Consider the following 12,353-nt stretch of genomic DNA (forward strand, 5'->3'; position numbering starts at 1 on the left):
GAATAGTTAGAATCACAATACATATAGAATAGTTAGAATCACAATACATATAGAACAGTTAGAATCACAATACATATAGAACAGTTAGAATCACAATGCATATAGAACAGTTAGAATCACAATACATATAGTATCAGCACCTAAGTACTGTGATAATATCATATCGTGAGGTCCCTAGCAATTACCAGCTTTACTTGAAGTGTACCTATGATGAAAATTACAGGCCTCATCCTTTTAAGTGGGAGAACTTGCACAATTGGTGGATGACTAAATACTTTTTTGCCCCACTGTATATGGAATAGGTTGCGATTTGGGACTCGTAAAAGGTATTATTTGTGTATTTTGTTATTGTGGCCTATCAGAGCGGCACTCTAGTTTTGTTTTCGTTGAAGCAACCATCCTCAATAGATAACAAGTCAACTCTGTTATTTAACCAGGCCAAGGAGGAGATCCAGGTATTGACAAAGAAAAGCACCAATGTGGAGAAGCTGAGGAGTTCGCTGACCATGGAGAGAGCAGTTCACGTCAAGAAGATGTCCCAGTTAACTGGTAATAATGGACATTACATTTGACCCTCCCCCCCCACCTCTCCATTTCCTCTTATGTACTTCCTCTCTCCTCCTGTAACATGTCAACATTCTGTATTCTGTGGGTTTGCGACAACTAATGTAAAAAAAAAAAGAAAAAAAAGGTCTTTGTGGATGAATGCATTTGACTGATTGATTGTACATTCAACCAACGTGTTTCCTCCACAGGAGAGTCTGAGGAACAGATACTGACGAACATCAAGTACATCGGTTCCCAGCAGAAGATCGAGAAGCTGCACATCAACTGGAAGAAAGAAGGGAAAGTCTCCTCTGCTGTCTCGTCTTCCTCAGTTGTCTCCACCTGCGGTGAGTCTGAGCAGAGGCCAATGCCTGGTCCCCTGTCAAAGAGGACCACAGAAGAGGCTCAGGGGGGTAAGAGCATGGGAGGAGTGACAGCAGAAACGGAGGAGGACAGGGATGAGGTGGTGGACCTTCTGGAGGACACGGAGGACGAGAAAACCGACAACTCCTCAGATGAGACCGAGGATTCTGATGTTGACGACGACAAAAACTACAACGCTAAAGGGCACGTCATCAATACCATCAGTGTAAGAAGTAATTGATTATTCGGTTTCTGTTGATTAGATCTCTTCCCTTGAGAATTGTCTTTTTTTACCGTTTTCTTTATCTCGTTACGACTCATCTGTCTTTCAGGATGTGGGGGAAAGCTTGCTAGAGGATGAGCCTGTGGACATTGAGAGTGTGGAGGACAATGCAGAGAAGAACACCACTCCACAATTGAAGGAAAAACGCACTAAAGAGGTGGAACAACCTTTTATTCCTGCCTTCAAATATGGTTATGCTGTGATTTCAGTGTCCATGGTTGTAATTTGCAGTGTTTTTGGTTCAATGTTGCCATTAGCACTGGGACTTGCACAACAAATATGAGAGACAACGCTGTGCTGAGTTTCGGAAGAGCTTTAAAGCCCTGATAGAGACTTTGGACCTTAGCAACCCGGCACCTACTAATGTTTTCATCCTAGGGCAGGTAAGACTACCGATGCATCCCAAATGGCACCCTGTTCCCTATATAGTGCACTACTTTTGACCAGTGCCCATAGGACCCATAACACCTCAGAGCTTGCCTACGCTCTCCAGAGAACTCTTGTATCACATGATTTACCATGCCATACGGTACATTTCAATAGGTGGTGTAGGCATCCACATTACATGGATGCCATTACATTACTCCCAAGTGGCACTGCGGTCTAAGGCACTACATCTCAGTGCTAGAGGTGTCACTCCAGGCTGGTTCGATCCTGGGCCGTATCACAACTGGCCGTGATTTGGAGTCCCGGTTAAGGGAGGGTTTAGCCGGTGTAGGGCGCCATTGTAAATAAGAATTTGTTCTCAACTGACTTGCCTTGTTAAATAAAGGTTCAATAAAACATAAAAAACATGATACAACTTTAATCAAACTTATACGTCCTCCAGCGATTTTATTTTACATTTAAAAAAATAAATGTTTTACTTTTTAAAACTTTTACTGTTGAAAAAACATTTCCAGTAAAGAAAAAAAAAGAATGTTTTACGCCATATTATATATATTTTTGGGACACAACTGCAAACTTCAAGGAGTTGGTCTGATGGGGATTCCTGATGTCATCGGCATGCCTCCTTGCTTGAGGAACAACAGAGGAGCAGTAGAGAACAAACGAGGAAAAGCTCACCCCTCTTCTGCCATGTCATGATGATACTTGGACCACTTATTAAGATGTGCCTTTTGTTAAGTAAATTAGGTGATCAATGAGCTGAAAAGGAGACTGGAGTGAGACTTTCAATATTGATTGTTGGGAGTGTTAAGTAAAATAAGCTATGGCCATTTACATTTTTCTTGATGCTTTTGTTTAGGAAATGATTGTCATATTCAGGGAAGTTAGCAGACTAATTCATTGACGCTGCCTTGTGACATACAGTACCTCCCAGAACTGCATCGAGTTTTATTTAGTAAGTAACCTCTTCACTAAATGATACCAAGTATTGTCTGTTATTTAACAGGCCCGAAAACAAGTCATTGACCTGAGAGACAAATGCGAACGCCTGGAAAAACTGAAGAGTGCGCTGACCGAAGAACGAGCTGCTTATATCAAGAAAATCTCCCAGAAATCTGGTAATGGGCCTTACATTTGACTATCCTCTCCTCTCCAGTCTCTTCCTCCGGTAACACTGGCCTGCTGTCTCTCTCTACAGGAAAGACAGAGGAGCTCATCCTCAGGAAACTTCAGGACATCTCTACCAAACAGAAGAACATGGACGTGATGTTGAAAGGGAAGCGGAGAGCGGCGTCCTCAGCCCCCTCGTCATCAGTCTTACCCAATAAAGCCATCTCGCCCAGCAGCACTCAACAGCCTAAGCCAAAATCCCTGGCTCCTGGTCTGAAGTTAAAGGTGGTACCCACCCCTGTCCCCCACACTATCCCCCCACAGCCTGCACCCAAACAACCCAAGACAAGTCCCATCATCTCCCCACCTTCCAGGAAACCCCTCTCAACGTGTCGTTCTCCAGATGAAAGGACAAGACCTAACATCCTGTCTCGCAGGAAACCACAACCTCCCCTAGGTAAGTCACCCCTCCCTCTGACCGTGTTGCTGTCTAGCTGCACCAAATGGGTCAGGCTGACTGCAGATCTAGAGACTGAACTTCCATGGGAAGAAATAAAGCACTGTCAATCATTTGCATTTTGTTTTTCTGCCTCCCCAACAGATTCCCCACCTGTTCATGCTCGGTTTCTCCCTCCTCAAATGCTGTCTATAGTGGGGGGAGTGATACCATCTCAGCAGGGGATCACTAAGAGCCCAATGCAGCCTGCCAGTTCTCTGCTGCCGGTAGGACGCGTCACTGGAATCGAAATGCAACAGTCTCTAATACCAGGTAGGCTTTCAGTGACTCAATGTACTCAAAGTTGCATACCACTTTTTTTTGTTGATTTTGATTCTGATTCTTCTTAAATTTCTTTTTTTAGGTGTCGCTTCAGTTACCATCTGTATCCCCTCAATGTCGCAACCCATTTCTCTCACTCCACCTCGTAATATCCTCAACAGGGGAGGTAACTTCCGACACGTTTTTACCGCTTGGATGTAGATATCTATGAATCTGATTAGGTTAGCTGAATGTTATGCCATTGAGATAAAACCTTTATTTTGTTTCCTATTTTTCAGTTCCTCATATCGCCAATGTGATTTCACTGGTCAAAGCCCCTCCACGTGTGTCAGGGGGAGCTCCGAGGAGGCCATCTCCAGTGAAGGGTAAGGGAAGTGGACTGGAGGACGGGGAGGTGCTGGGGAAGCAGCTGGACCACTCTGGAGACGGTGTAAAGATCAACGACGCAGACAGGAACTCGGATGAGGAGGACGAAGACAACGAAGAAGGTGACGTTGAAGACGAGAGTCTGACGTCTCTCCTCAACGAGATCGTCTTCCTCAACCAGCAGATGACCACAGACAACATCAGCCCCAGTGGTCTTCCAGTGGTCACCCACAAACCAGCCACTGAGCCTGGGGAGGTTGGTACGGACCGGTCCTCACCACCACCACCACCACCGCAGGCAGAGAAGGAAATCATCAGAGATGGAGATGACGAGCGCTCCCTCAGCCCCTTGTTTCTGAGACTTGACGAGGACCTTCTGGGGCTGAAAGAGAGACAAGGCCAGGATGAGGCTTCCAAAGGCCCAGGCCTGCCAGTGCCACAGGCAGAGGACCTTAAAGTGGGTTCTGGATCCAACGAGAAACCATCAGACACAGGTTCTGCTCCTGCTCCGATTGTCAATGGGCACAGCCCACAAGGACCAACATGCACTGCAAAAGGTCACGGTGTACTTCAAAAGGCGTTGACCCCGCCTCCACTGCTGCAGATGAAAGTTGGCGTGGCCAAGGTGCTGGAGACCAATGATATGCCGGGGGATGCCCTAGCCCCGCCCCCGCTACTGCAGATGAGGCCAATGCCGAGGCTAGCCCCACTAGGACTAAAGAGCAACCCTCAGACGTAGAACTAAGCACTAACTAACTCGGGGTCAATGTTGTAGCCATCTCTCCTCAAGACCCTTACTCACATGGGTCGTAATCATTTGTCACCAAACTGACTGAAACAGGGTTGGACTTTTACCTGAACTTGTCCAATAAGAAATGTTCATTTTTGTTTTTCTGTTGCAAAAAGTTTCGCCACGATGTGCTGTAATAAATATGACCCTTATGTGGCTCAACCAATCAGGGATAACTACATTTAAAGGTACAATGTAGCCGTTTTTATCTCTGTCAAATAATTTCTTGGTAACAATTAAGTAGCTTACAATGATTGTTTTCAGTTAACATGGTCAAAAATAATTTCTTAGCAAAGAGCAATTTCTTATGCAAATTTGCTAGGGGAAAACGAGCGGTTATTGGTATATTAACTTATTTATTTCCTGGTGACGTCAACAGGCAGGCCAAAACATCATCCTACCAAAATGGGTAGAAATGTATATTCAAACCACTCTTACACTAAAAGCGCATGATCAGAATTTTCACAATTTCACAGTATTAATCCAACCTCAGTGTGTAAATATATCTAAAACACAGGGCCTTTGAGATCCTTGTAAAAAACTGTTTTTATTTATGTCTTCTGCACATTTGTTTTGTTTTATAAGCGGCACTGCCTAACGTGCCTATTGGATATCCAAAGATGTTTGTTTGTATCAATATATACATTATATTGACTTGAAATGCAGACTGACATGACACTGTTCTGACAGTCAGGAGTCGTGTTTTTCTCTTCAAATTAGTCGATTTGGCTATTTCAGCCACACCAGTTGGTGCAAATGTATAAAATCGAGCACACAACCATGCAATCTCCATTGACAAACATTGGCAGTAGAATGGCCTTAAGAGCTCAGTGACTTTCAACGTGGCACCGTCACAGGATGCCACCTGTCCAACAAGTCAGTTTGTCAAATTTCTGCCCTGCTAGAGCTGCCCCAGTCAACTAAGTGCTGTTATTGTGAAGTGGTAACGTCTAGGAGCAACAACGGCTCAGCTATGAAGTGGTAGGCCACACAAGCTCAAACAGGACCGCTGTAGCGCGTTGCGTGTAAATATAATCAGTCCTCGGCTGCAACACTCACTACTGAGTTCCAAACGGCCTCTGAAAGCAACGTCAGCACAATAACTGTTCGTTAGGAGCTTCATAAAATTAGTTTTCATGGCCGAGCAGCTGCACCCCAACCAAAGATCACCATGCGCAATGCCAAGTGTCCGCTGGAGTGGTGTAAAACTTGCCGCTTTGGACTCTGCAGCAGTGGAAACACGTTCTCTGTGGCGATGAATCAAGCTTCACTATCTGGCAGTCCGACGGACTAATCTGGTTTGGCGGATGCCAGGAGAACGCTACCTACCCCATTGCATAGTTTGGTGGAGGAGGAATAGTAGTCTGGGGCTGTTTTTCATGATTCGGGCTAGGCCTCTTAGTTCCAGTGAAGGGAAATCTTATCGCTACAGCATACAATGACATTCTTCTGTGCTTCCAACTTTGTGGCAACAGTTTGGGGAAGGCCCTTTCCTGTTTCGGCATGACAATGCCCCCATGCACAAAGCGAGGTCCATACAGAAATAGTTTGTCGATCGGTGTGGAAGAACTTTACTAGCCTGCACAGAGCCTTGACCTCAACCCCATCGAACACCTTTGGGATGAATTGGAACGACGACTGCGAGCCAGGCCTAATCACCTAACATCAGTGCCCGACCTCACTAATGCTTTTGTGGCTGATTGAAAGAAAGTCCCTGCAGCAATGTTCCAACATCTAGTTGGGCTCCCGAGTGGCGCAGCGGTCTAAGGCACTGCATCTCCGTGCAAGGGTCGTCACTACAGTCCCTGGTTCGAATCCAGGCTGTATCACATCCGGCCATGGTCGGAAGTCCCATAGGGCAGCACACATTTGGCCCAGCGTTGGCCGGGGTTGTAAATAAGAATAAGAATTTGTTCTTAACTGACTTGCCTAAATATAGGTTACATTAAAAAACATTTTTTATATATATATATATATATAAAATAAAGCTTTCTCAGAAGAGTGGAGGCTGTTATTGCAGCAAAGGGGGGACCAACTCCATATTAATGCCCATGATTTTGGAATGCGATGTTCGACGAGCAGGTGTCCACATACTTTTGGTCATGTAGTGTATGAGGGTATGTTTGTGTATGTAGGAGAGCATGTATATGCATACTTATAAGGGTTAAGGTTTGTCATTTTGGTCACGTAGTGTATCTAGAATCAGTTTAGCCTTCTAGATCATAAGGAATAAGCTTAAAAACAGACCCCGATCTGTTGCTTTTCTTCCCCTTATTTTAAAGAGGAGATGCAGTGAATTTCGCATAATATTAAGCTACCAGGAACTCTACATTTTAAGGGTGTTCAGTATGTTCTGGTTTTAGAGTATATATCTACCATCAGAGCAAGATGATCTGTAGACAGACAGCCGATAGTGCTGATGCTGTTTGTGTTCATAGTACTATACTGTACTGTTGAGTGTATATGACTGTTTCAGAGGCCCCGTCTCCATATTGGAGTAGAGTAGGCCCTGTCTGCCATATCTTTGTGTTTGTTGCAAGGAAAGTTCTCGGTCTTGGTGAATTAAGCCTTAAAGGTTAAGGGACATTTCATCTGTTTTTGTATGGCACGCTGTTTGCTACACTAACCACTGTGTGCACTGCAGACAAATCTCAACCTAAACTTAATAAGCAATATCCTAATTAGGTCTCTGTAGGATGAATAGGTCATTGAATCTTGCAGTCCTTGTGACCTTTTTAAGAGCAGCTTTACTTGTTTAGTGATGTATGTAATAATCGGACCCTGACATTCACTATATAATAGGAGTAGAGAAGGCTGTCCCAAATGGAACACTGTTCCCTATATAGTGCACTACTTTTGGTCAAAGATAGTGTACTTTAATAGGGAATAGGGTGCCATTTGGGAATAGCGTGCCATTTGTTAAATTGGGGGAAATACATTTGCTGTAATTATTTTTATGCTGCTAAGAGGTAAGCTTGCAGAATTAAAATCCAACCCTCTTGTTAAACAGCATCAATACTTTTCTTTGCTAGAAGCATGAAGTGTAGATTTAATTTCTGTATAAAGTATAAAATACATGTTTTTATAATAATAGGCCATGTAAATAATTACTTTTTTTTCCACTTTTAAGACTGTTTTTCTTCTGATAATGGAGTTGTTTTTGTAAAGGTATTTCTGATATTTTTATATGGTGTCAATAACCGTTATGTTTAGGATGTTGGCATAAGAGAAATGAAGACTCCTTGAAATAAAATCTAACAATGAATGTGGGCTGCCTAGATATACATTTCTGACGCAATTACATTGTGTTATATGATTTGAACAGTAATATTACTTTAAAGATTGAGTGACTTAATGTAACTGTACATATTACTTTGAACATATATGAAAAGGTATTTCAGGAATATTGTGAAAGAACATGCATGGGTAGCTGATCGTTAAAACGCTAAGTAATCTTCTCATGTTGGTTTCATTTGCCCTTTTTAAATATGTGGGAAGAGAGAGCTCTGACATTTTCCCAATTGACCCATGGGATCTAATTGCAAACTAATGACCTTATTCATTACCGGGCAATATCTTTAATTTCCCATGCGAAATTGAATTCGTAGCAAAAGCGTATCCCAAATGGCACCCCATTTCCTATATAGTGCACTATTTCTGACCAAAGCCCTATGGGCCCCGGCCAAAAGTAGTGCGCTTGTAAAGGGAATGGGGTGCGATTTGGGACGTTGCCATGATCTTCTGAAGTAATGATGCCATGGTGTGATAAAAAGCTGGGAACAAAGTTGCAGAACACTTAAAAGGTTCTCTCAAGTACAGCTGCGTTCTTCAAGGGTAAGTGTTGATCAGAACTATCTCCATGTTACTTCAGTTTTATTATACATGTTTCAGTTATTTCTTCTATGTTGTCTGAAAGTTTGCTCAAAGTTGTTTATGAATGTTAGAATGAAGACATTTATTATCCTTGTTATTGTTACAAAAGTGTGATTTCATATCAGAAATTAGAATATTACTCTAGAGTATGTCTTTCCCAGTGTATTGCCATTTTATTATAAATGTGATTTGACTGATGATTTGAATTTGTAATTGTTTGATCTGACACATTTGTTCAATTATCAGTTGATACAGGAACTCTGTTGAAAAGAACATGTCTGAAAAGGACTCCGTCCCCAGCTGGTTATTGCGAAAAAACAGCACATTGTCAATTATTGAAGACCTTTCCCTGCCCTTAGTCCCCTTCGAGGACTGCAGCTCAACCCGCAACTACGCTGCAACCATCATTCCTCCATTCTACCATACCCTCTCACTGCTCGGTATCTTTGGAAACGTCTGTAGCCTGGTGATCTGCCTCAAACCGTCTCGACCTTGGAGTATCGGCTCCATCGGAGTACTGAACCTAGCTCTGTGTGACCTAGCGTACCTGGCCTCCATACCGCCCAGGGCTATCTATGTAAGTGAGAACTATGACTGGAGCATGGGCAGTTCACTGTGCATCCTGAGTAACATACTCCACTTTGTAGGTCTGACCTCCAGCACCATGTTTATCTGTGTTGTCAGCACCGACCGCTTCCTGGCTATTGTCTTCCCACTCGAGTCGCGGATGGTCCGCACCCCCCGCAACGCTGCCCTGGTCTCACTGCTCCTATGGGCCATTACCGTCCTGCTCATTTACCTAAGCTATCCTAACATCAACTACAGGGAGCGGAAGAGCGGCATCCGCTACTGTGGAACTGTGGTGACCTCAAGGTTCAGGTACAGCGCAGCCACCTACAATCTGTTATCCTACTACTCTGTGCAGGTGTCTGTTCCCTTGTTCCTCATCATCCCTTCCTATGTGAAGATTATAGCCCGGATGAGGCATTCGCGGCAGCAGTGGGCTGCAGGCAACATGCAAGGCCGGGGGGACAAGACCATCTGGCTGATTGCAGTTTTCATAGCCAATTTCTTTGTGTGCTGGGTACCAGGGCAGTTGCTCCATATTATAGCATGCATCATCTTCTTCACGTTGTATGACCACACTAATACGTGTAGGGTGGCCAATGTTGTGAACCTCCTAGTGGAGTCATCCCAGTTACTCTACTGCCTCAATGCTATTCTGGATCCCTTTATTTTCCACATCCAAGAGGGGCTTTGGGAGCTGGTCAGTAAAGCATTAGAGTCTGTTGGTTGTAGAGTCTGTTGGGGTAATTATGCATGGAGTGGAAAGAAACATTTTGGAGGACCTCCTTCAGTCAGTGTAGTCCAACTGAGCTGAGATGTGCTTTTAGATGCATTTTGTCTGCGGTCTGCTGCTAGAGTGATGCAGAGAAAATGTAGGCAATGATGCATGCATTTAGCCTGGTTACCAGTCTGTTCAGCTATTACATTCCACTCCAGAGACTGGGCTTTCTTAGAATATTCATATTCCGTCTGTTTTTTTTTCTTCAATCATTTATTTGTTTTGGTGACATTTTTAAAAGTATGTGGTACATTCTCACACAATACAAGACAAAACAGATCATCAAAAAGGCAGTTTTTTTAAAAACATCATCAATTGACTATTTTGGTTTGTCTACTATATACAGATTTTGAAGTCTATAGAATGGAATTGTATGTTTGTAAAGTATACAAATATATACCAGACTTATATACAGTACCAGTCAAAAGTTTGCACACACCCTACTCATTCAAGGGTTTTCTTTATTTTTTATATTTTCTACATTGTAGAATAATAGTCATGAAATAACACATTTTATTTGATTTATTTCACCTTTATTTAACCAGGTAGGCAAGTTGAGAACAAGTTCTCATTTACAATTGCGACCTGGCCAAGATAAAGCAAAGCAGTTTGACACATACAACGACAGAGTTACACATGGAGAAAAAACAAACATACAGTCAATAATACAGTATAAACAAGTCTATGTACGATGTGAGATAAGGGAGGTAAAGGCAACAAAAAAAAAAGGCCATGGTGGCGAAGTAAATACAATATAGCAAATAAATGGAATGGAATCATGTAGTAACCAAAAATGTTTTTAAACATATCAAAATATATTTTAGGTTATTCAAAGTAGCCACCCTTTGCCTTTGCACACTCTTGGCATTCTCTCAACCAGCTTTACCTGGAATGCTTTTCCAACAGTCTTGAAGGAGTTCCAACATATGCTGAGTAGTTGAAGGCTGCTTTTCCTTGGCCAAATAGTCCTTACACAGTCTGGAGGTGAAAAACAAATGATAACCAGCATGGCTAAGTGTGCCTTAAATTCTAAATAAATCAGCCCATGTCACCAGCAAAGCACCATCTCACCACCACCTCCATGCTTCACGGTGGGACCACACATGTGGAGGTCACTCGTTCACCTACTATGCTTCGTACAAAGACACTGCAGTTGGAACCAAAAATTCTAATTTGGACTCATCATACCAAATGACAGATTTCCACAGGTCTAATGTCTATTTCTCATGTTTCTTGGCCTAAGCAAGTCTCTTCTTATTGGCGTTGGGGGTTTTTCACACTGCTTTACTACAGTAAAATTGCATTGGCCAGGAGTATACTATGTTCCCTGCCATTTATGTAGCAGATTCTTTCATCCAAAGTGACTACAGTAAATGCTTAAAATCAAACCCTGTTGTTACTAGTGTCATTCACAACTGAGCCACACAAGAACATTACGATACTTTAAAATGCAATACAATACCATATGATTGTGGAAGATGTCTGCACACCTTGTTTGCCCACACATGGGATTGAAAAAAATTGACATTTGATTTTCAGTAAATGTTGATGGGTAGTGCAAGTGAAAAGCCGGTGAAAACAGTGCAATGTACTGTAGCATATTACTGTCAGCCCTTCAAGGGGCAATTTTGAAACATGTGTCTTGCATTTTTTTTTGCCATTGGATTAATGGGTTGTTAAAACCAACTACATTGAGAAGAAATCATAATGTTGTGTTTTGGTGATTTAAACCAATGTTTGTTATTTTTCAAAAGTGAACTTATATTTTGTATCAATGGTTACTGTATGTGGTGAAAGATGTCTACAAGCAAAATGAATGCACAATGAAAGGTTTTGAATGCAAGACCGAATGTGTTACAAGCTGTGTTGTACTAAAAGTTTTAAAAATTCACCGAATACTTGTGAAAATGGCACCAAAGGAATTGAAAAAGAGCTCAAGGAGATCTGATTTGATTAACCTCGCAGCTGTCCTTCATTCCAAAGGTTACGCAACTATTGGAATTCGTCAGTTATTTTCTCCAGCAACCGTTTTATTTTTGTCAAGACGAAACCGTTTCCACTAGTTAGCAAACTTTGACTGTGGTATCTGTCAAAAATGGCTAGCTCGCGTCTAGGGTCTAAATTCTGAAACTAAATATACCAACTACAAAACGTATTAACGTCCCTAGCTAACAGCAACATTTTTGTTTTTGACTGTTATAATTCAAATGATATTGTCGTGTCTCCACGTGTTATGGACACCATTTAATGAGAGTTTTAATAACCAGCCGAAATAGCTCAGTTGGGAGAGCGTTAGACTGAAGATCTAAAGGTCCCTGGTTCGATCCCGGGTTTCGGCAGGCAATATTTTTGGGCTCCCGAGTGGCGCAGTAGTTTAAGGCATGCATCTCAAGTGGTGTCACTAGAGTCCCTGGTTCGAATCCAGGCTGTGTCACATCCAGCCGTGATTGGGAGTCCCATAGGGCAGCGCACAATTGGCCCAGCGTCGTCCGGTTTTGGCCTGGGTAGGCCA

General features: G+C 42.7%; 2 protein-coding genes and 1 non-coding gene across 8 annotated transcripts in view; all 3 read left to right on the forward strand.

Annotated features, from left to right (window-relative positions):
• Positions 1-7,890, forward strand: part of mgaa (MAX dimerization protein MGA a) — a 36,138-nt gene extending 28,248 nt beyond the window's left edge. For 4 of the 6 annotated variants that reach the window (XM_020487711.2, XM_031828676.1, XM_031828677.1 and 1 more), the window contains 9 exons: positions 438-549; positions 756-1,135; positions 1,242-1,349; positions 1,450-1,575; positions 2,586-2,697; positions 2,778-3,146; positions 3,291-3,458; positions 3,550-3,633; positions 3,746-7,888. In XM_020487711.2, coding sequence (XP_020343300.1) covers positions 438-549; positions 756-1,135; positions 1,242-1,349; positions 1,450-1,575; positions 2,586-2,697; positions 2,778-3,146; positions 3,291-3,458; positions 3,550-3,633; positions 3,746-4,572 — 2,286 coding nt within the window. In that variant the 3' untranslated portion in view covers positions 4,573-7,888. Of the gene's footprint in view, positions 1-437; positions 550-755; positions 1,136-1,241; positions 1,350-1,449; positions 1,576-2,585; positions 2,698-2,777; positions 3,147-3,290; positions 3,459-3,549; positions 3,634-3,745 lie in introns of all 6 variants that reach the window. The other 2 variants (XM_031828674.1, XM_031828675.1) reach the window with 2 other exon arrangements.
• Positions 7,891-8,770: 880 nt separating this feature from the next.
• LOC109894811 (type-1 angiotensin II receptor A-like) lies at positions 8,771-9,939 on the forward strand. Its single transcript, XM_020488491.1, has 2 exons — positions 8,771-9,763; positions 9,919-9,939. Exons 1-2 carry the CDS (start codon positions 8,771-8,773, stop codon positions 9,937-9,939), a joined length of 1,014 nt encoding a protein of 337 aa, XP_020344080.1.
• Positions 9,940-12,107: 2,168 nt separating this feature from the next.
• trnaf-gaa (transfer RNA phenylalanine (anticodon GAA)) lies at positions 12,108-12,180 on the forward strand. The gene has a single exon. It is a non-coding gene; the product is annotated as a tRNA-Phe (tRNA).
• Positions 12,181-12,353: the final 173 nt, after the last annotated feature.

This window comes from Oncorhynchus kisutch, linkage group LG7, assembly GCF_002021735.2.
Source record: "Oncorhynchus kisutch isolate 150728-3 linkage group LG7, Okis_V2, whole genome shotgun sequence".
Classification (NCBI taxonomy): Eukaryota; Metazoa; Chordata; class Actinopteri; order Salmoniformes; family Salmonidae; genus Oncorhynchus; species Oncorhynchus kisutch.

Bases quoted from the DNA above. Each gene is read 5' to 3' on its own strand.
- LOC109894811 (XM_020488491.1), top strand. From the start codon at position 8,771: ATGTCTGAAAAGGACTCCGTCCCCAGCTGGTTATTGCGAAAAAACAGC. The intron at 9,764-9,918 runs GTCAGTAAAGCA...GTCTGCTGCTAG, and splicing joins AAGAGGGGCTTTGGGAGCTG to AGTGATGCAGAGAAAATGTA.